The sequence below is a fragment of the Aythya ferina genome, assembly GCF_964211825.1.
Source record: "Aythya ferina genome assembly, chromosome: 18".
NCBI classification, from domain to species: domain Eukaryota; kingdom Metazoa; phylum Chordata; class Aves; order Anseriformes; family Anatidae; genus Aythya; species Aythya ferina.
This window is the reverse complement of record NC_140317.1, coordinates 10,646,822-10,669,663: the sequence shown is the minus strand read 5'-3', so window position 1 is coordinate 10,669,663 and position 22,842 is coordinate 10,646,822. Positions and strand designations below refer to the sequence as shown.

General features: G+C 45.5%; 1 protein-coding gene across 1 annotated transcript; it reads left to right on the top strand.

The window, feature by feature from the left end:
* Positions 1 to 2: 2 nt before the first annotated feature.
* Positions 3 to 21,967, top strand: LOC311420661 (ATP-binding cassette sub-family A member 10-like). The gene is made up of 39 exons (XM_084491750.1): positions 3 to 499; positions 2,384 to 2,496; positions 2,935 to 3,145; positions 3,505 to 3,663; positions 3,823 to 3,923; positions 4,791 to 5,017; positions 5,338 to 5,476; positions 5,847 to 6,032; positions 6,152 to 6,299; positions 6,838 to 7,009; positions 7,603 to 7,661; positions 8,084 to 8,194; positions 8,291 to 8,466; positions 8,815 to 8,934; positions 9,315 to 9,453; positions 9,741 to 9,831; positions 10,110 to 10,249; positions 10,843 to 10,962; positions 11,109 to 11,304; positions 11,919 to 12,085; positions 12,713 to 12,840; positions 12,987 to 13,124; positions 13,412 to 13,525; positions 13,769 to 13,939; positions 14,400 to 14,510; positions 15,167 to 15,295; positions 16,113 to 16,181; positions 16,579 to 16,670; positions 17,095 to 17,215; positions 17,557 to 17,674; positions 18,152 to 18,243; positions 18,628 to 18,794; positions 19,416 to 19,491; positions 19,748 to 19,842; positions 20,252 to 20,371; positions 20,574 to 20,714; positions 21,008 to 21,087; positions 21,168 to 21,223; positions 21,379 to 21,967. Exons 2-39 carry the CDS (start codon positions 2,395 to 2,397, stop codon positions 21,475 to 21,477), a joined length of 4,881 nt encoding a protein of 1,626 aa, XP_084347876.1. The 5' UTR covers positions 3 to 499; positions 2,384 to 2,394; the 3' UTR covers positions 21,478 to 21,967.
* Positions 21,968 to 22,842: the final 875 nt, after the last annotated feature.

Sequence of the window (22,842 nt, the reverse complement as noted above, 5' to 3'; positions counted from 1 at the left end):
CAGCAGAGATAAGCAACAGGCAGCGGTCGCTCCTCCACCTCCAGCAGTGTGCCGAAACACTGCTGCTGACTTCAGTCTCCATTGCTGCGCTGAAAGGCGTAAGAGTTTGCCAGATGAAGGATTTTTCTATGGCTTATTGTTGGGCTTATTTTTCCTCTCTTGGCCAGGACTCAAGAATTTCCTGAGTAACTTTTTTTTTCAGAGAATCGGCTTCGGCGACTCCGCAACAATATGCTCAGTTTGCTTTTTATAACATAAATAAATCTGAAAATCTGCCAAGGAGGAAGGCGGGGGGGGAAAGCTGAGGAGAAGCGCGGGTCCGTGTGAGGAATGCCTTTTGGCAGAAATGCCCGAATGAAGAAACGAGTGCGTGAGCAGAGGAGCTCCGAGCACCACTGCAGCAACTGGCCAGCGTCTCCCAGGGAGCCTCAGCATCCCTGCGTCCACGGGCACGTTGCAACGAGCCATCTTTGGATTCCTTTCAGACCTTCCCACTAAGGTAAGGCTTAACTATTCTTAAAACAAACAAAAATCAGTATTTAAAAGAGATGGAAAAAATCAGTTATTAGGAACAGCATAAATAATGCTGCGAGAGACACAAATGCATAGGTGGGTCCCTGGGTGTCTTTCTAACAGGCTGAGTTAAGCTTGTGCTTAAGCTTGTTGTCACTTTTAAATGTGACAGAGACTTTTCAGCCCTGCTTTGGTATGATATAACACTGAAATGGAGCTTGGTTTGCAGCAGAGGTGTATTTCTGGCAGTTCTTGGTGCTGGGAGGATATGGTGCACTTCAGCTGAGTTCAGTACTTTTGGTCCTCCAGCACACAGAGGAGCAGATTTCTGTCCTACATGCAGAGTAAGCTAAAGATGGAACCTAAAAAAAAAATCTTCTGTCTGTCTTTCACTGCTAAAAATTCCCACTGGGACCGGCTGGGGTCAGGCAGAGGTGGGGGTGATGGGAGGGACACGTGGGACATCCGCGATGGGACCTGGTGGCCAGCTCTGTCCCACCCGGGATTTCCTGGGTGTGAAGCTTAAATCCAGCCATGGGTCAGCTTGTCCGAGTTCAGGTCAACTCCACAATTTCGGGGAAGTCTGGAAGTGGTTACCAAAGGCTGAATTCATATTTTTATATGCCTGGACAAGGGCATCTGTAAGAGAAGAACGCCTTTGGAGCATGATGGCAAAACAGCAGATTCTTGTTACCGAGCCAACATGCTCATCCCTCTCCTCCCGACGTGTCCCACAGGGGAACACCACTTCTTGCAGCAGTTTGTGGAGTGCTTGGTGCCCACCACGTCTCTCCGGCAGAGCCTGGCCGTTCCTCAGGCACTTGTGCTGATGCTCTGGCTGCCAGTGAGGCCAGGAGCTCAGGATTAATGTTCATTCATGCCTAAGGTAACCCTGCTGCTGTGGTCCAGACCCCGTTGAAAGCCAGGGCACCTCCAGGTGTTGCACGGGGTGCACACTTCTTGCATGGAGGAGAAACTGAAAATATGGCCCCAGTGTCCATGAAATCGTACAATGTCGGATATTCAAGTGGATGGCGTGGAGAGTAATAAGGGAGGGGAAAAATGTTAATATAAACACTTGAAGAAGATAAACAGTTTGTTTATGTGAGCATAGTCCCTTTGCATCTGGTACTGTGTCCTTTCACTCATTAAAGTTACTCATGACTGTTTTCCTGATGGTTAACATAGACATACTTCATCCGCAGCGTTACTCCAGCTCGCTTTTTGCCTTCGTGCCAGCATTAGTCATTATCCAGGCAATGAATCCCTGTTTTCCTTTGACCACAGATCGTAAGGATGCTGCCAGCTCTTTGGGAGCAACCCACCAATGCACACTCGTGGCTGTTTGTTTCTCTCTCATTTCCCGTGAAAAACCCCGACAATGGCAGCTCCCTGAATGCACTTCCAAGAATTTGTTCTCTCGTAGCTCCCAGTTGCCTTCAATTGACTCCAGTTTCTGCATGAGCTCAGCTTGTACCATGGCCAGGCATTGCTCAACTTGGTGTTGAGCCTATAGCACATGAAAACTACATGCAAGTAGAGTTTGGCAATTTTACTTGACCATGTAGTTGTCATTCCTTGGATACTAAGGCCAACCAAGCCAATTATGTCATGCACTCTGATTTCAACTTCAGTTAACTCCTCCCAGCCCTCTTAAAGCATGGATGCATGGAAATTGGGTCAAAATTGGTGTCTTAATGCCGAGCTGCAAGGATGGGGAACGCACTGAGGGTGATGAGGGTCTGTGGCAGTGGGATCTGCAGAGCAGGGTGCCCTGGCACACACGCAGAGGTGGTGCAAATAAAAGCAGTTGCTGCAGTTCCAGCTTTGGTTGTATCCAAGAGTAATGTTTTATTATTATTTTTTTTAGTACACTCAAAGATGAGGAGACTTCAGAGAAATCTGAGTGTGTTCCAGCAAACTAAAATTCTCTTGTGGAAAAATGTACTTATCAAATGGAGGATGAAAATGCAGAGCTTTCAGGTAGTTTTATTTCATTTAATAATGATAATGATAATGATAATGATAATGATAATGATAATGATGATAATAATAATAATAATAATAATAATAATAATAATAAAGTGACCACTGAAGATTGTCTAACCCCTGCATTCCCTTATACTTCAATTTCTTTTTATGATGTTAACAGCTAAATTACGCTTCAGAAGCCTTTGCTGGTAATGAATGCCTTATGAGGCTATGCATTTTTAACTGATATCTGTATTTTTTGATGCACACAAGAGCACGAATGCGTTCCCTGGATGAGGTGATGTGCACAACCCAAAGACCTTGTTATTTAATTGATGTCTAAGAAACTGGTGTGACCGAGTGCCTCGTGTTTGTATTTTGATCCTGCAGAGAAGATGCTCCTATCCTGCTATACTACTAAACTCCCTTCTCCATTCTCCCCTTACCTAGGAGTGGATGCTGTCTCTGCTCTTCCTGCCACTGATGTTCATTGTGGGCAACTTCATGCTGCACATCCCCTACCCTGAGGTGCCACACAGCTACCTCGGGCAGCTGGATGACCCTGCCTATGATGCTGCTGGCGTCACCATCGCCTTTACACCCATCACCCCAACCACAAGGCAGATAATGAATGCAGTGGCCTTGAAGTCTGTAATGACAGGTATAACTTTGTCTTTTAAATATTTAGCTTTGTCTTTGTTTAATCTGTTATGTTTTGTGTTACTTATTTTCAAGTATGTTTGGTCAGTAGAGAAAATTCATCCCAAATGCCCTATTCTCACAAATATTTCTTCACAAATATTCTTCAAAACTAATTCTGGTAATTTAAACTACTAGAAAGGTTGGTGTGTGTTTCTGCAATGTAAAGCTTTGCCTAAAATCTTTGCCACTTTGTAAAGTGAGCAGAACTGCAGAAGGGGAGCTGCAACCCTGACAAAATCGGGATCTATCCCCAAAGCCTGTGCTCCCATTTTCAGAACCGCAGAAACTCATTGCAGTGTTTCTTCCTACAAACCACAGGTATAAAGCTAGAGGCAATGGACAGTGAGAGAGCCCTGGAGGAAGCCTGGATTTCGAATAATGAAATTATAGGGGTTGTATTTAAAAACAACTTCTCCTATTACCTCCGGTTTCCTACTGGGAATGTGGCTATTCCAAATGACAACCTTGGATACATAGGTAGGTACCCAGCTGTTTTCTTGTGCTCTTTGATGCCTTTATTAAACTGTCATTTTTTTTAAGTTATTGGTTCCTGTAGAGCATCTGAATCTTCAATTTTCCTCTTCTATTAAATCAACAGTGGTGTATGAGTGATGCCCTTTTCCTTCCACCCTCCAGATACCTGTTACAATTTCTCAGTACGATACTGTGACAGCCCCAAGTATTGGTACAAAGGTTTCCTGTCCCTGCAGTCCAGCATCGATGCTGCTATCATAGAGGTAAATCAGATTTATGAACTGCAGTAGGTCTCCTTGTATTTTAAACTCTGTCTAGGAAAGACAAATTGTTCTGGGACAATAACAAGGGACAGGCTTGTCTGAAAACTCTCCAGAAAAAAAATAACATGAAATACTCAGCTGCTGGAGTGTTATTGACAGCGACAGTGGAAACTTGGATGGAATCAGCAGTTTCCTGCAGAAGAGGACTGCTTTCGATTTCATTACGAAGATTTGTACTAACTTCTGTTTATCTTCAAAATTGCAATCAGCCCTGAAGGCTGGGAACCAAACGTAACGCCACGATTTGGTCTAGAGATTTCCCAGATGTCAAGGAAAAGGCAATTCTTGCAGGAGAGCGGGGTAGTACGAACAGCTGCTGGATGATTTGGTTTCAAAGTAGGCATGTCTGTCATTTCTCCTTCCCAAATCGTCCTTCAAAAATAGATCAGAAGAGGGGCCCTTGCACCTGGCTGTGCATCCCCAGCTGTCCAGGCTGCTCTCATCCCCAGGGTGAGAGTCAGGGCCCTGGGGGGTGTAAGGCACTGGTGTATCTAGATCCTCAGCACTGGGTGAGGGAAGGATTCTTCTCTCCGTAGACAAGGGAGAGAATCCAGCTGACGTGCAGACATGCAAGTGAGCAGCCCCTTGCTACTGGGATTTATTGCATTGCTTCCTGATGTTGTTTACAAAGCTGCATATAAAATAAAATAAAATAAAATAAAATAAAATAAAATAAAATAAAATAAAATAAAATAAAATAAAAATATAAAAAATCTAGGGCTGATGAATCAGGAGGTTCATTACACAGTTCCATCTCACTGTAGAAAATAAATTAAATGTTAAGATTTTGACCTTGAACTCCTTTAGGTGGTGGCAAATCATTCTGTCTGGGAAGAAATGAAGTCAATTGCCGGTGTCCGTATGAAGTCCCGGAGCGTCATCTACTCGATTACACTAGAGTACAGTTATTTCATGATTACTATAGTGATGTGTTTCTCTTCATTCATGTATTTCTTATCAATGAATGTCGTAAGGGAAAGGAAAAAGCTCAAAGTACTCATGAAGACAATGGGGCTGCAAGACATTGCATTTTGGTGAGTTCCATTGTAATTAAAATGCCTGTTTGCCAAAAAACAATATACTTTGGGCACTTGCACACTATGTTAATTAGTTAAATGGGTTTCTAAGTTTTCTCCAGTACTCTAAGAACAAGCCAGAAGGGTTGAGTATGGCAGCTGAGTATTGTTTTTCTTTGGGAATTTCCTAAGGTGGGCTATGCTGTCTGCTTTGCATAGGATACAAATGGGTTCACCCTAGAAAATAGTTAATGTTTTAATTTAAAATGGTCCTGGTGTGAAATTGTAACAACAGTTCCTCATTAAACAGCAAAGTAATGGCAGGCTTCCATCTCCAGGCTCTCCTGGAGCCTGCTCTACGCCGTTTACGTGCTGATCCTGTCCTGCCTGCTGACGGCCCTCGTGGTGCAGGAGGCTTTCTACGTCAGCAGCTTCCCTGCCGTCCTGCTGCTGTTTTTCCTCTATGGCCTCGCATGTGTAAGTCGGGTTTGAGAACCAAATTTCCCCGCTGCATGGTTTATTAAGGTTTTGATGAGCCCAGACACTGCTCCAGAGCCACGCGCACCGTGGCCAGGACTGTAAATTTTACTTGGTCACACTAAGAGAAATAAATAAATGTTTTTTCTGGTTCAGTGCTGGGATCTGACTCGCAGCCTGGAGGTCTGACAGGCTGGATGGATGTGGCCTAGAAAGACCTGAGTTGAAACTCGGGTCTACCCACTGAGAAAGGATGTTAGCGTATTTTATTACAGACCCAACCCCCCTGAGATCTCTTTGCAAGTGGGAATGTCACTGGTTATGGATATTTCTCTCCTTCAGAGCCTGAAGGCAGCCTCTGTTCTTACAGATCCACATGGTTTTCATGCTCTGCTCCCTCTTACGGACATCCAAACTCGCTGGCTCCATGGGGTTCCTCATCACCTTTCTCTTCGGCTGCCTGAGCCTCGCAGTGCTGATAGAAAATCTTCCAGAGCCTTTGAAGTGGTTTCTGGGTCTCTTTTGTCCTTTTGCATTTAATGCTGGCATTGCCAAGGTATGGGGCATTATCTCTGCCAATGAACCATCCCAGCTACTTGCTGCACTGGGCCCCGTCAGAGCAATTTTGTGAAAAAATCCCAAATCACCTCTCTTCAATTTTGTCCTTTATTTCAGGTTTTCCATTTGGAAAAATATGGAATAGGTTTCTCTTTTTCTAACCTTATGGAGGAATCATACTTTTTATTTTCAACTTACATTATGCTGATCTTTGACTCAGTCCTGTACATGCTGTTAGCCATGTACTTCGACAAAGTTCTGCCGGGTAAGAGCAATTTATATTTATGACCATTCTTTCCTCTTTTATAGTTTTGATTTATATGGATTGCATGTAATAGCTCCTCAAGGAGCTGATGGGCTGCTCCATTGTCTAAGTCAAACAAAATAGGATTTGGATTGAAAAAAAGGTATTACCCTGCTCAGGGACTTCTTTATGTCTACCATATTCTTGTAATTCCCAAATCAAAGATAACAGAGTATTTAGGGTTTTGTTTTCCTTTCTACTTATACTTGTACTGCTGTTGAGCTGTTTCTGAGAAAATAGTCTTACTATGTTTTGGACAATATTTTAATTCATTATATAAACATTGGAATTTATTAGAAATAGCTCTGAAGCCACCTTTCTTGTTCTGCTTAACCCAGCTCCTATGCACACTGATGAAAATCCCCAACCTTTTCTTAACAGGACAAAGCACCAATCTGGGGGCAGACAGGTATTTTTCAGAAACTCCAGCATGTTTGCTGTAAGATGACACTTTGAATGTGTATTTGGGTAACCAGGGATCATTTTCTGTGCTTCTCAGGGAAATATGGCATCCCACACCCAGCTTTTTTCTGCCTGAAGCCCTCGTACTGGATGCGGAGCAGGAGGGGCTGCCCTGGGGAGGGACCCCACAGTGCAAGGAGCCCTGAGGAGCCCCCAGGAGATGATGTGGAGCCAGTGCCCGCCGACTTCATGGGGAAGGAGGCCATCAGGTCGAGAGAGGAGGCACTGCTAATCGTGCCCTTTGCTTGGTAGCTTGGGGCAATGCTCCCAGTACTCCACCACTCCTGTCATCAGCTCTGTTTCCATCCATCCAGGCAATTTCTATGTCCATGAGGGCTTTGAAAACCTGTTTCACATAGAAAAATCAGGATGAAAATGGTTAAATAGGTTATAGTTAAATAGGTCATTCATGCTGGTCACTAGTGGTGAAATTCAGGTAAACTGCTGGGTTTGTTTTCGTTTTGTTTTGTTTGTTTTGTTTTGCAATACGCTTGGTTAAACATCTATTACAGACAGCGAGGGGAACCCGGAGGGCAGCCTGTTGTAAAAAGCCACCCCTGGCAGTGGGCCTGACCTTGTCTTTTCAAGGTTTGGTGCTGTCAGTGCATGCCAGGTAGCGATGTCCACATCTGCAGATGGAGCATGCCCAACCCTGCCGGACCCTAATGTCACTTTGCCACGACCTCATGCTTCTCATGCCATTGCTGTCATTTCAAATCAAGACCCACAGAAATGAGAAGGGGCAACAGGGAAGTGTGTTTATAGGAATCCTGAAATAATATCTGCCTTACCTTCCTTTTAGACTCAACAATATTAAAAAGGCATATAAAAAGAAAGACAAGAAAACAGAAGCCTTAAGAGGTAGGAAAGTTGTGATATTAATTCCTATTAAAGGTGAAGAAAAGAAGTTGTGCAAATATTTCAGATGGCCAAAGAAATAAAACAATATTTGGATTGCTTGAAAAATTATCTAAGATACAGATGCAACTGATTACAATTTTATTCCATTTTTCTTGACTGATTTTCCATTCCCAGTAAGAGTAAAGAGAAGAAGAAAGCTTTTTTTCAGTTGTCATGTTGCTTTCTCTTTGTTAATTACAAATTAAAGGCAGAAGAATCTGTTCTAGGTTTGCAGAACATTTCCTCAGTTTGCTTAATGCACTTCTGACTGAATATTGCTACTCAGTTCTTATATTCCTGGACTTGTCTTGCCTTTGACAATGAGTAGAGGCAAGTAAAACTTCTTTCTTTTTTTCCCAAACTTGGTGTTGCTTTTATTCTAGGTTTGTCTTTAAATATTTATGAGGGTCAGATCACTGCCTTACTCGGTCACAGTGGGGCTGGAAAGACAACGTTGTTAAATGTCCTCAGCGGACTGACTCTGCCTTCTGAAGGTAGGACTGCAAAGGGTAGGGTAGGATGGGGGGGCTTGATTTAGGAGCTGTAAAGACCAATTCTTTCCCACCCCTTGTGCTTATTTGTATAAACAGGCTCTGCAACCATCTATGACTACAAGCTCTCTGAAATAGGAGACAGGGAAGAGATCAGAGAGATGATCGGCATTTGCCCACAGTTCAATGTACAGTTCGAAGTCCTGACGGTGAAAGAAAACCTGCGAACTTTTGCAGAGATCAAGGGCATCAAGTCCAGAGAGGTAGAGCGAGAGGTAAGGGGGTGTTCCCCTGAAGGGCATCACTGCCTGGCAAGGGCAGGCAAACCCCTCATTTCAACGAAGGTTTGCTGGGCAGTGCAAAGCTCAGAGGGCTGGCTGTTTCCCCTGAAAATTGAAGCTGGTGTAGAGCTTCTGCCAGGCAGATTTGGGGGCTCAGTGCAACCAAAACTACTCAACTCTTTGCCTTAAAGAGGGCAGGGGGCGTTCTTGGGGGGCAGGCAGGAGCCAGCCACTGGGAAGCACCCTTGGGAGCTGCTCCCAAGGCAGCCAAATCTCCTCTGTGGCTCCCAAAGGACAGAAGGGCAGCTGGTGCTGGGAGCGGACTTTCTTGTGCTTTTCTAGGTGCAAACCATTTTGGAGCTGCTGGACATCAGTAATGTTCAGGACACTCAAGCTGAGAAACTCAGCGGTGGGCAAAAAAGGAAGTTATCCATTGGGATAGCCATGCTTGGGAGCCCCCAGGTAAATTACCTATGGCTTTAAATTTTAGGTTTTTTGTTTGTTTTTTTTTTTGTTTTTTTTTTTTTATTATTAAAATTTAATTTTAAATTACCAGGTATATTGCCTATGGCTCTGTCATGTAGGGAACATTTGGGTCCATTTGATAATTTTAATGTGGTCGTCGTTATGTTGGAACAATGGTAAATTCTTAATCTTAATTTTGCTGATCTAGTTTAAAGCAGAGAGCTGCCTGAGCTCTGCGCAGCTCCCAGAATGGTTGCTCCTGCAAACCGGGTGGCCTGGCTCTGCTGGTGCCAGGACCTGGCCTCTCAGGGACCACCAAATCCACAAAGTGGGCAAGTGTTCCTGCAGTGAAGTGCCTGAGTGCATCCCTCGTGCAGGTGCTGCTGCTGGATGAGCCGACGGCTGGGCTGGATCCTCTTTCCCGGCATCAGGTGTGGAGCCTGCTGAAGGAGCAGAGAGCCGGGCGGGTGATCCTATTCAGCACCCAGTTCATGGACGAGGCCGACATCCTTGCCGGTGAGCACAGGCTCAGCCTCTGCAGGGATGCAGAACATCCCTGGCACATGGATGCCTTCCCCAGGCCAACCTGCTTGGGATGAAAACCTAGGTCAAAGGGATCTGCCCTCTGAAAAGCAAAGAACATCATTGATCTGCCCTTGGGGAAAAAAAAAGAAAATTATTATTATTATTATTATTATTATTATTAATAATAATAATAATAATAATAATAATAATATGTGTACATATATATACACGAAACATCACTATATATTTTAAATTACTTTGACATTTTGTTTCTTTAGACCGCAAGGCTTTTATCTCGCATGGGAGGCTGAAGTGTGTTGGCTCTTCCCTGTTCTTGAAGAAAAAATGGGGGATCGGCTATCATTTAAGGTATCTTCTTCAGCCCTACACTGGTGTCTGGGAATATGCATGTACAGGAATCCACCAGAAGGACTGTAAGAAGGAAACTGTCAAAGCAGCAAAATGAGCTGAATTCATATTCAGTTAAATTAACTGAAGCAGTACTATGCTCGAGAGAATTAATGAAGTTTGCTGGAATTTTTATTTTATCCATCCTAGCAAATACAGTGCTTTTTCATTTTTGTTTTGTTTTTATAAAAATGAACCATCTGTCTTGTGTTTTGTTTTGCTTTCTTTCATCTGAACAGGATCCATGTCAGTGAATCCTGTAACGTAGAGAGCGTGACATCTCTGGTTAAGCAGCACATCCCCAACGTCATATTCTCGGGACACGGCCAATATGAGCTGAGATATAAACTGCCATTAGAAAACGTGAATAAATTCCCAGGTAATGTACATGAAAATAATTGAGAATTGTCCATAGTGGGATAAAAATAATCAGAAATGTATGTGAGGAAAGAGAAATGAAAACTCTCAGAAGACTCAGCACGGGTCACATGAGGACTTCAGAACTGTTTTATTTTTTTTCTCCCTACAATTCGGGCATCCATACAGTTCAGATCAAACAGTGTGATGAATGCTCTTCTGCTGCTTGTAATGAAACATGTGACAGGCTAACCTGGGCCACAAGTGTTACTGCAGGTTATTTTTTCTTGATGGTAAAAGAAATAACAGTGATAAGAGGAAACTCCATGTAACTGGTACCATACCCCGTACCTGCAGCAGCAGCAGGCAGGTGCTCACTCACCCACGTGTGCCACGCTCAGTCTGGCAGCCCCATGGCCCTGCTGCTGCCCCGGAGGCATAGTCTGAAACATGAATTATGTGTACGGCAGCTTTGGGTTCCCTCCAAATGCTTTGCATCCTGGCAGTTAACGTTTTACCCCTTTCCCTGCTGACTTCGGCTGCACCAAGGTCTGGTCCCTTGAGACGTGCTCGTGCAGGAAACCTGAAGGCACTGACAGTCTCTGTGTCACACAGATCTGTTCCGTGGCCTCGACAGCTGCTCCGACCGGGGAATTATCAATTATGGAGTTAGCATGACAACCCTGGAGGATGTTTTCCTGAGGCTGGAAGAAGAAGCCACATTGGGACAAGAAGGTACAAGTGTGACCGCAAACACACAACCCCCAGCCAAAGAGCCCGTCTGCTTTACAACCCCAGCAGCCGATCACCAGGGGGCTCGTACTTTTCCCCACATTGTAATGTAAAAGCTGGTTTCAGACATAACTGAGTGTGCTCTACAGATGATCACATCCCTGGGGAGGAGTGGGCAGAAGCAGGACAGCGGTGCCCTGAGGAGATGGAGCCGGGCTCCCTGCTGCTCTCGGGCACCGGCAAGGCGATGGTGAGCGGCGCGGCGCTCTGGAGGCAGCAGGTCTCCACCATGGCCTGGGTGCACTTCCTAAAGCTCAAGGGTTCAGTGAAAAACCTCCGGTCCATGTAAGTACCAAAGGGATGCTCTCAAGCAGAGCTGGAGCTCAAAGCGGTCACAGCAGGGGGGATGATTTTCACACTCGTGTTCTGATGAGCATCTGGAGTAATTGATGTCACGTCTTGGCTATGGATGGTTTTGGCAATCTGCACTTAGAGATGAGGAAAGCTGTTTCCTTTCCAGTGCCAGTAATATAAAACCTGCCTCAAACACACACGTGCCTCTCCCATCTCTCTCTTTCCCTCTCTCTTTAAAGTTTTAATACTTGGTATCCTTTGTGCAGCTTCTTTCCTACACTGAGTGATTTATGCAAGGGAAACCAATTTTCTCTCTGAATAAGATGATAATTTAGGAACAGTTTTATTTCAGGTAGGGAAGAGAATTTTAAAATAAACTAATGTGTACAAACAGCAAGGAAAATATTGCTTTCAGACTTCCTTTTTAATTTTATATTTTTTTAAAACTTCTCTCATGTTGTCAGTGCCTGAGCTCATTTGGCCCCATCAGTCTTCAGTCTGGCACACAAGAAGGGAGATGCGGGGGTAGCATATCCTTCCCAATACACGCACAGTCTGCAAAATACCCACTTTCCAAGTGTTTATTCACTTCTCTCTTAATGTAGTTTGCTGCTCTATGTGGTTTTTCTGCTTCCTCTGGTTTTGCAACTGGCCCTGGTTGCTGCCTGGCAGAGCATGAGCGCCTGGGAGCTCTCCTCGGCGCGGTACTTCATGCCCCTGGGGAAGAGGGCTCCAGCGGAGACCACCAGCCTGCTGGTCCACAACAGCACGGGTGAGGGGAAGGGGCAGGGAGGCTCCTTGTCATCCTGTCCTGTTCGGGGCTGTTCTCTCCCATTAAGGAAAAGAAGGGAAAGGGACGATGGTTGTAGGATGAAGGGGGTGTAAAGGGTGGTGAAAGTTTTGGTGAGAGAAGAGCAGGGTAATCACCATTTTAGAGGGTTGTGAATGAAGCCTACTTTTGCTTCAGCAGCTGATGAGGTCCTGATGCAGACATGAAAAGGGATATCCCAGCAGATGGGATTAGAAGGGAGGCTGTTCTTTCCCTGCCCCAAATTCTGCTTTTTCAGAGTGTGCGTCTTACTGGGCACCACGCTCCAGCAAGGGCACACTAATCCTTGATCATCCTGCTTCCAGAGTTTTACCTTTGACATTCCTCTTAGTGGATGTTATTTAAAAAAAAAAAAAAAAAAAAAAAAAAAAAAAAAAAAAAAAAAAGGGCAAAAATTCAGTCTGTGAGTGTGTAATCCATTAACTTCATAAAAACGACGTGCTGTCTGGCTTCCCTGGTCATTAGATTTTGTCTGGTTTTGTTTGGTGGTCATGGATTCAAAAAAGAAACCATCAAAGCCTCTTTTGTTGCTCAGTATTATGATTCCTCTGCTTTTGGCTTTCACACCAGGCTCAGGCATTGAAGACTTTATCCACACTCTCGAGAGCCAAGATCTCACAGTGGAAATCACAAGCCAGGAAAATATCACAGAGGAGCTGAAACACAATGGGGCTATAAAAGTGTCTCGTGAAGGCCAGGTGAGGATTTTTCCTCTTGCCCTACCATTTCTTCCTAACAATTTAAGAATTAAGCAATTGACACACAAGGCATAAGCAGAATTAGCTATTTCAGGCTTGGATTCTCTTGGCCAAGAGTTTTCACCTTTGTTTCTTGCTCTTTGAAGAGCTACAGGTTCACCATCTTGTGCCACATGGAGGCCGTCAACTGCTTCCCAGTGCTCGTGAACATCATCAGCAACGCTCTGCTGAGAGCTCTCAACTCCACCACGCACATTCGGATCTGGAGTCACCCTTTTTTCTCTGTAAGTGTCAGGGTCTGATAGCTGGGTGTCAAAGCACTGTCCTTAAAAAGGCTTCAGGTCTCAGTGAGCCATCAGATTGCAGCAGGGAGGCACGTGGAGCCTCTCCTCTCCAGTGAAAGCACTTTGCCGTGGTTGTGAGGAAAACCTTCCTCCTGCCAAAATTTGGCTAAAGGCCCGCCTTGTTCTCATTGTCTTGTACTCCTCGAGAAATGCAGCGAAATGAACTGTGGCATCCAGCCACTGCGCTGCACATGTTCTCTACAAACCTTTTGTTCTTCTCTTTTCAGATAGATAATCCACGATTCTGGGATTACTTTGTTTCTTTCTACCTCATTTACATGCTGTTGCTGTTCCCTGGTTTTCCTCCTCACTTTGCGATGGGCTACTTGCAGGATTACAAGGTAAATTCACTGAAATGGAGCAGGTTGGGGTTCATAACTGTATTGCCATGAGGACGCTTGAATACGATGGGCATCTCTAGGGATTTTTTCACTATGTGGCCATGAGCCAGCACAGAATGCTAGAAGATGATAAATAAGTAAATAAATTTGACATTTAACCCTGATATTGCAATGGGAACAGCTTTTTATTAGCTTTATTAGCTTATTTCCGCGGGGGTAGCTGGCCAACGTGTGCCTTCCCAGACAGGAGCTCGTGCCCAGCTGCGGGTCTCGGGGCTCTTCCCCTCGGCGTACTGGTGCGGCCAGGCGCTGGTGGACATCCCTCTCTGCTGGCTCCTTCTCTTCTCCATGTTCGGCCTTCAGTTCGCCATGAGCAACAAGATTTCCGGGAGCATCGGCAACATCTTCTTGCTGGTACGTCCTCTCCTGGTGGTTGTTGGTTCATTAGTGCGGGATTTGGGTAATGATTTGAGCAAGAGTAAGGGTAGCTGAGACAGCAGCCATGTCTAGGGAGGCAGCTTTTTTCAGGAAATCTCCATAAAACAATGCAGGACCATGGCAGGATTTACCAGTTCATTTTCAGCAGGCAGGACTAAAATGCATGAGTGTAGCCAATGCTGGCACACCTACAGGTTCCCAAATCCTTACTGCCCTTCTCCTCGTTTCACCTCCTATGAGGATTTCCCCAGCTGGAAATGAAAGGCAATAAATCTTGTCTTAATACGTTCCTTCACACTCAGCAGTCAATTTGTGGTAATTTCTGAATGCCCTGATCTTAATTTATGACTATGTAAACTGAACCACACTGCTGCATACAGGTTTCTGGTTGTTGACACAGCTCCATTTTCTCTAATAAAAGCACTTTTCTCTGCAGGTCATGGGTGCTTTGGGCTACGGAGTTTCCATTGTTCTCTTCATCTATTTAATCTCCTTCATCTTTCGCAAAGGATGGAACTGTGATTTTTGGTCTTTTATCCTGATCGTGGTAAGCATATGGCTAGATAATGTGATGTAGGGTTTACAGAAAAGTATTCTGAGCTCTTAAAGATGAACTAGAGATCAAAATATCAAGTATAGGTCCAAGACATAGATAAGGACATATGTTTTATAGTAGGCAATTCAATGTACATTAGCATCACTGTGTTCTGCTCAGTGCCAGTCCCTCTCTTTTCCCCCAGCCCTTTGCTCTCACATTTCTGGAAATAAGGATTCATTTCACATTTTGGACCATTGCAAATCTTGTTCTCCTGCCCAAAGGTCTTGCTCAAGGTAAAGTTTCAAAAGCAAACTAACAGGGAGCTTGTATTCTGTTCCCTTATTCTGGGCAGCTCAGGTGGGTATTTGGCACGGACTGGGATGGGAACAGGATGAGAAGCCATACTGTTTTATTCTGCCCAAAGCAGCCCTGTTTCTGGACTTTCCCCAGCTGGCCCAAGCCAGCAGCCTTCCCTTAGGCAGAGACAGCTGAGTGCCTTCTACATCCTTACCCTTCTGCATCCTTACCCTTTTTTCTCTGTATGTTTCTTGTCCATTTTGAGAAATTCAACAGGGAACTGAAAACGTACATCTATGCAATTTTGATGACCAGTGAGGAGTGTATCCCTTTGTATCAGCTGAGTAACTCTCTTGTTTCGTTTTTAGGTATGCCTCGTGTCTTTTATCATCAGCCGAGTCATGGATTACACACTTGATATGAGTGTCTCCCTCTACCTCATGTCTCTCTTGATTCCCCTGTACCCACTGCTGGGTGTTACGATCAACAGCGAGCAGGTAGGCAGGGGCACTGGGTGGCGAGATACCCACAGCTCTATACGAATGCTGCACAACAAAAGCTTTTGTTCTGGCAAGCAAAGTCTGGTGCTTGATCGCATGCTGCGTCCTGGGAAGACTCATTAGTTTCTTCGTGTGGGTAGGATTTTCCAAACCATCAGAGCGCATTGTTGGATAACCATGTCAGATCAGATGTAATTTATCCAGCTGCTCGTTACTGCTAGGGGCTACTTCTCGTGCAGTTGAGCCATGCCTGTAGATTAGGTAAGCAATCTTAATTCTTTCCATGCAAAGTCAAATAACTTGGCCTAAGCAACCGTAAGAGAAAATTTGAGGTTATACATCTGACTGTGCATGGAAAGCGTGTGAGCGTTATGAAAACCCACGAGGCACTTTACTTCTTCTCAGCTAGGGGTGATCGTGGAAAGGCAGCTCAGAATTTAACAAAACCCTCCAGCTACATGCAAAACTTTTTATGTTCTATAAGTGACTCAGGAGCAAAGTCCAAACAGAAGAGAGTCCTGCTTTGTCCTGTCCCCCTCTGTTGGGCCCCCAAGGAGGAGGAGACCAGATGTTTTCCTCTAATAGACCATTATCCCCCCAAAAAAAGTCTGATGCACCTCCTGAGTGCTGGGCCATTTTCTGGAACTGGGGTGCCCAAGTCCAAGGGTCTGTATGGTGAACATTTTGGGTAAATCAGAAACTTTTATATGTTGTTGTTGTATTTTCTGTTTGTATTTAAGGCTTCCAACACTAGCCAGCTTTATATTAAAAATCTGCAGGTCTTCACTACATATATATATTTTTATTCTTGCAGATTTTTGTAGAGGACGCTGACTTAATTGCTGCTAGTCCAAGGAACCATGTGCTAATAGCCGTCTTTGCAGTAAGAAAACATTTAAGATTAATTTGATTTAGGAATGTGTGTCTCCCAAACCCTGTCCTCAGCTAAGAGGAAGCTCGTTTCATGTAGAAGGTGGATGTCGGGGGGTCTGGATGACAGATTGCCCACCTGTGCAAAAATAGCTTTGCTCCTTTGAAACAGGTAAGGGAAAATGAAATGAGCCTAGCTCACTTAATGCTTCTGCCATTGATGTTTCGTGCATTGATAAATGATAGCAGAGTTCACCGCCTTCAGGATTACCCCGAGTTAGATGGTAATGGGCTTTTCCACACACTGGGTTTCCCCCTCACCTATTTTATAACACTGCCTCCATCTTTTCAGCTTCAGCCACAGTAGAAAGGAAGGCAAGGCTGTTAATGTGCCAACCTCTATTTTTCAGCCTTATATCCATTCTGTGGGTTTCATTTTTCTTCTTCGGTATTTGGAGATAAAATATGGAAGAACAGTTCTGAGAAAGGACCCGGTATTTAGGTTTGTATAAACACACATGCACCCCAGGCACATGCGAGATCTAATCTCTTGGCACACTGCTTTTCCTTGAAGACATTTAGATCAAATGTCAGGATTTTCATGTCCCTATTTCTATTTTCTTTATTTTTACTACTGGTGGTTTTTTTATAACTAAAATCCCTTCTTAAATCCTGCAATGTTATGATAGCATAAAGCAGCCCTCAAGCTTTTTAGTGCCTCCACATGGTGCTGCCTGTGCTGTGAGGAGGTACTAGCCTGCTTCTCCATACAACGCAGAAAGCCCTGCAGAAAATAATGATAAAAAAGAAAAGAAAAAAAAAAAAAAAAAAAAGAAATGTTGAACCAGTCTTGGCCTATCCAAAATGCGTTGGTGGAAAACAAGGGTAAAGACTAAACTGCTAAGATGAACCTGTTGGGTTTGTAGAATTTCCCCGAGAAATGAGAGCAGCCACCAGCATCCTGAGGAGCAAGAAGAGGAGGATGAAGATGTTAAAGCTGAAAGAGCAGCAGTGAGAAATGCCATCATAGCTCCGAGTCAGGAGGAGGTAAGACTGAGTGTGGTCCTTCCCTCTTTATTTGATATCAGTAATAGGACTTCTGGTTAAAATAAATAAATAAATAACAAGATTAATAAGGGCAAGTCAATGCTCTGGCTGTATTACTCCTCACTGGGAAAATCCAGCCCTCAAAGGGACTGGATGGGTCCCATCAGGATAGGGAAAAAAGCTTTTAAGAGCACTCCTCAGACTCTCAGAGAACTACAAATCAAATTCAAAGATCTTTATAAGTTGTTTTGCTTTTTTTTTTTTTAATGGAAAAGTATTACTGAAGTATTAATGCTCCCCAAGATAATAGACTAATCTTTCTTCCTCCTGCTTGCTTTCAGAAATCAGTTATTATTGTCAGCAATCTGTGCAAGGAATATAAAACAAAGAAAGCGGGTTCTGTTTTTAAGAAGAAGAAGAAAATGGCCACCAAAAATATCTCCTTTTGTGTTAATAAAGGTGAGAAGTGGAACTGTTTTACTCACCCTGTTTTGGATGCTGCTCATACCCAAAGAGATAATCCTCTGAAGAGTCTCAGTCATCTGAGCCACGACATAAAGGCAGAATCTGTTTGCTCCATGGTTAAGGCATATCTGTGCTATGGCTGATGTGGTAATGAATAAGATGGATGCATCCAATTAATCTCTGATCCAATTAGACCTCTGATTTAAAATGCCATAACCCCCTCTGCAGCAGTCACTGCAATTCCTAGGTGACCTCAGAGCAGTGTTCAGACTCACATTGGCTATAGAGTTGAAATGTAATTTATGGACTCTCAGAGTATATATTTATACAGCTGTTTAATTTTATTTGATCTTTGCTATTAATACATTCTCTTTTAAGCTTTTTTTTTTTTTCTTTTCTTTTAATAGGACTCTGCCTGATATATTTGTTAAATGGTGATTATTACTAATAAGTGTTTTGTCCTGATTTCAGGGGAAGTATTGGGACTTTTGGGGCCAAACGGAGCTGGAAAAAGCACAGCTATCAAGATGATTGCTGGAGAGACGACACCAACTGCTGGGCAGGTAGGAGGCACCTGGAGTCTGGAGAGAAGGGATAAATGTCCACAAAAAGTGCACATGCAAAGCTTGCACCTAGCTATTGAATGATTTTCTTCAAAGCAGTATGAGGGACCAAGGTTTTAAGCAAATCCTTTGTGCCATTAAATTAAATGGTGTATTAATAAAAATGATTGTGAATCACTTTTAGCTTTACCAGTCACTTGCATCTCCCTGGATTCACCGTGACTATATTTAGGAGCCATGTAGCCAAGGGCTGCAAAATCAGCCCTTTGCTTCTTGGGTTTCCCTCCCCGTTGAATCCCGCTGAAACCCCCTGGCCTTCCTCTGAGCCCTATGCCTGGGTCTGGGCAAGGTTGGGAGAGGTGAAACATTGGCATGGTTGTACAGGTGCTGCTGCAGAGGCGAGAAGGAGCAATGTGCTGCCTGCAGGACCACCTGGGGCACTGCCCACAGGACGACCCACTCTGGCCGGACCTCACCGTGCACCAGCACCTCCAGGTCTACGCGGCTGTGAAAGGAGTGCGCAAGGAGGATACGGCTGCTGCTGTCAACCGGTACAGGGCAGGGTGGTGCCAGGTCTTGGGCAAGGTTTTATCCCCCTTCCTAAGGCACAGGGAGGAGACCAGAAGGTCAAAGTCCTCTGTGAGCCAGGGGGCACCTTGGAAGGAACTCGGGAAATGAATCTGCAAAAGCGATTTTGTGCTGAATGCTGCGATTAAGTGAGTGGGCTGAGAAAATCTCCAATTTACCTAAGTGTGTTTGGTGGGGATAGATTTACCACTGACGTCCCTTTTAAGTACGTTATCTGCAGGAAGCATTTCTAAAATCTCGGGTTTTATTGTTTGGCACTACAAGAAGGGTGCTTAAGTGCTGCCTGCTGAGCTGACACCGGCAAGGTGGAGTGGATTTATAATGCTGTTGACACGAGTGATTGTTCTTAGAAAAAAGTTTGTGGCCTATTCAGTGCACTCTGCTTCAAATATTCATTCACATTTTTACAACACAATAAATGTTTAATGAAAACAAACAGGAGCCAAGAACCAGGGGAAGAAAGTTCTGTTTTCTTATTGTTTTGGAAACCTCTGATTAGAGTATTCAATTGGGAATAACAAAAATGTCGGTTTTGATGTGTTTTTTTTTTTTTTTTTTTTTTCCTTTGTTCCCTTCCCCCACAGAATAGTGAATGCTCTGGAGCTTCAGGACTACTTAAAAAAATCAGCGAGAAAATTATCTGCCGGGATAACCAGAAAGGTGCTTTTTTTGATCCTATGCTGAGCGTTGCAAAATGCCCTCTGTGAGCAGTGGGACCTGTGTGTGCTCCCAGCCCCCAGGAGAGCATCTCATTGCACCCCACGGTGGGCTGAGCTCACCCAGCGTCTTCTAAGTTTGTGTCTCCTAAAACCAGAGGCTCGGTTCCCATAAGCAATGTGATGCTGCCCACAGCTCTTTGCAGACAGGGTGCTGGGGGCTGCAGCAGACCTGACCCCAGCCCCTTTCCCTTCTGCAGCTCTGCTTCGCCATGTGCATGCTGGGCAACCCCGCAGTGCTGCTCCTGGACGAGCCATCGACCGGCATGGACCCCAAGGGGCAGCGCTGCGTCTGGTGGGTAGGAGCAGTAAATGTGTAGGGTTAGGTAAAGGGCATTTTACCTCATCTGCGGTTAGTGCTGCTCACCCTGGGCCAGTGGTTTTATCAGAATCGCTGTTTTCCTGGTTCTCCCCAACTAATGCATGAGCGAGAAGAGAGAAGCCCTTTTTCTTTTGATTCCATCCTTGTTGTAGATTTTAGGATGGTTGTATATGGATTTAAAAGTCCGTAATTGGACTTGAGTCAAAAATAAGGAATATTCTCATTATTTCCGAGTGCCACCCATCTAAAGTTTTTATATCCTTTTATGTTAGTTTTAGGGGTAGGCGTATTTGGAGGGGCAAAAAGGTTTAAGAAAACATGTCTGGCATTTCTAGGGAGTGTTGGCTTTTCTTTTTTTTTTTCTTTTTTTCTGTGTCCTCAGGAAAATGATCCGTGCCGCCCTGAAAACCAAGGAGACAGGGGCCATTCTGACCACGCACTACATGGAGGAGGCGGAGGCGGTGTGCGACCGCGTGGCCATCCTGGTGGCCGGGCAGCTACGGTGGGCAGCAGTGTGGCTGGGACAGGAAACATTTCTTAGCCCCCCCTGGGTCCAATGGGGTCTTTCCCTCCAGCCTCAGCCTCTTGAGCCCCCCACCATGGGCATTATGAAGTGCTCCCAATTGCAGTATGATTTGGGAAGGAGCAGACAGCTGGGTATCAGTGGTTTCACACTGACTTCATGCTTCACCCCTCCCCTGCAGGTGCATTGGCTCCATTCAGTACCTGAAGAGCAAGTTTGGCAAAGGCTACCTGCTGGAAATTAAAGTCAAGGACCCAGAGAGCACGGATCTCCTCCACACTGAGGTTTTGAGGATTTTCCCGAGTGCAGCCCGTCAGGAGCGGTGAGTATAAATACAGGATGAACCAGAGGCTCCAGGATCACCTCTTCCCCAAAAGTGTGCCCAGTGCAGTGGGCAAATGCAGGATTCAGGTGAAGAGAGGCAGAGGGGTCAGAGTCCCTCTGTGGGGATCTGGTCCCATAATGTCACCAAGTCCAGCCCTGCTGCCATCCCCACAATAAAACACCCACAGGTCCAGCTCCTAGTGTGACATGAAAAAAGGCATTTTTCACGGTAAAAAACAGTATTGACAATGGTCAATACCGAGCAGGAATCACCTCTTCTTTTCCTCCCAGGTTCCCCTCTTTGCTCGTCTACAAGGTCCCAATGGAAGATGCGCTGCCCCTGTCCCAGTCTTTCTCCAAGCTAGAGGAAGGTAAGAGCAAGGGAAGATGGCTTTTTGAAAAGGTGGAGCACTGACTGGTAATTTTCAGCTCTATTTCCATTTCTCCACAGCCAAGCAGAACTTCAGCCTCGAGGAGTACAGCTTCTCTTTGAACACTTTGGCTCAGGTAGGTGACAGATGTGCTGCAAAGGCGTGAGCAGGAACAGAAGCCAGGTCTGGGCAGGAGGCAAGAAACTGCAGGAGCTGCACCGCCTGCAAAAGTGCATCAGAGGGTTAGGGAGGGTCTGAGAAGTGATCCGAACTTCACGTTGCCCATTTCAGGTGTTTTTGGAACTCTCCCGAGAGCAAGAGAAGGATAATTTCGATCTGGCTTTGGATGGGGCTTTCGAATGGAAACAGCTGCAGCAGGAGGACAGTTAGAGACCCACGATGCTCATTTACACATTACTCCATATTAACCTAAGTGGTGTGATATTGCGCGTATTTACTGTCATTATCGGTGTACCAGGAGGAGGAGGAGGAGCTCTGCCAAGGGCATTTCTTACGGCATTTCACCTGGACTCTGGGGGTGTCTGCACCGAGCCCTGCCCCAGGCTGAGTTTCTGAGGGCTGGTTGATGAAATGCTGCCCGCTGCGAGAGCTCTTGTCGAAGGGAGCAGCTCAGAGCAGAGGCTGAGGGAGCAGAGGGACCAGAAGGGTGTGAGAAGGGTCCTGGCTCATCTCTAGGGACCAAGGTTTTGCTTTGCTCGGTGAGTCTGGGTGCAGCAGGGAATCTGGACACACTGCCAATCTCCTGGGCTCATCTCCTGCCAACATGTGGGACTGTGCCTGAGACACGTTTAAATACATCTTATTAAAATTTACACTGTATTTTTATATCCTTCCAATAAATGTCTCTATAGAAACCGCAGCAACACCCTCATATGTCATTACTGCTGCGGACCCCCAGCAGTAGCTCAGCACGTTCATCCTCCTCCCCCTGGGGATGGAGGTGGCCGCAGTGGGGCTGAGGGGCTTTGGCAGGGCAGGGGATGAAGAAGCTGCGTGCTGCAGGAGCTGCTGGTGAGCCTGGGCAGGCCTCAGGGCTGCCAGAATTTGGGGTCAGCTCACAGCGTTGGAGCTGCATTTTCTGAATTCATGGAAACGACCTCCAGCCAGAAAGTCCCGGATCAGCAAACAGATGGCCAGTAAGAGAGCAACGGGGAAATATCTGCTCCATCTGCCCTGGTGCCCACGAGGCACCATCACACACCCAGCTCAGCGGCCGGATCCCCCCAAAAGGCTGTCACCACTTGGGCAGGGGTCCTGAGCCTGCAAGCAGCCACTCCCCGGGGCATGGCTCGCCTTGGCTGTTTTGCAGTCGAGGTCGGAGTGCTCCTCGCACCCCCGGAGCAGCAGCCTCCTGTCAGCAGCTTGTTACGGCCCGCGCTGTGAGTTTGTTCTAGCCGAGGGGAAGCTGAAGAGCTGCCAGCTGCAAAGCCTTTGGAGGGCAGGGCAGGAGCAGCGTGTGAAAACAAGAGCAGTAACGGGGGACGTGCTCCTCTGGCGCAGCCTCTGGCAGGAAAGCATTTAGGGCTCGCAACCCACCGAGGGTCATGGCAGCAGCACAGAAATATTTTCTGTGGAAAGTGGAAGTCCTGGTACATTTGCAGAGTTTCTGGAAAGGGAAGGGATGGGAGCTGCTGTTAATCTTTCTGGAAAGCAAAGCTGCTGCCAGTTCTGCTCATCTCTATATATCCATCACTCCCTTCTAGAGTTGCTCTGCACTTGAAAATTAACCTCGTA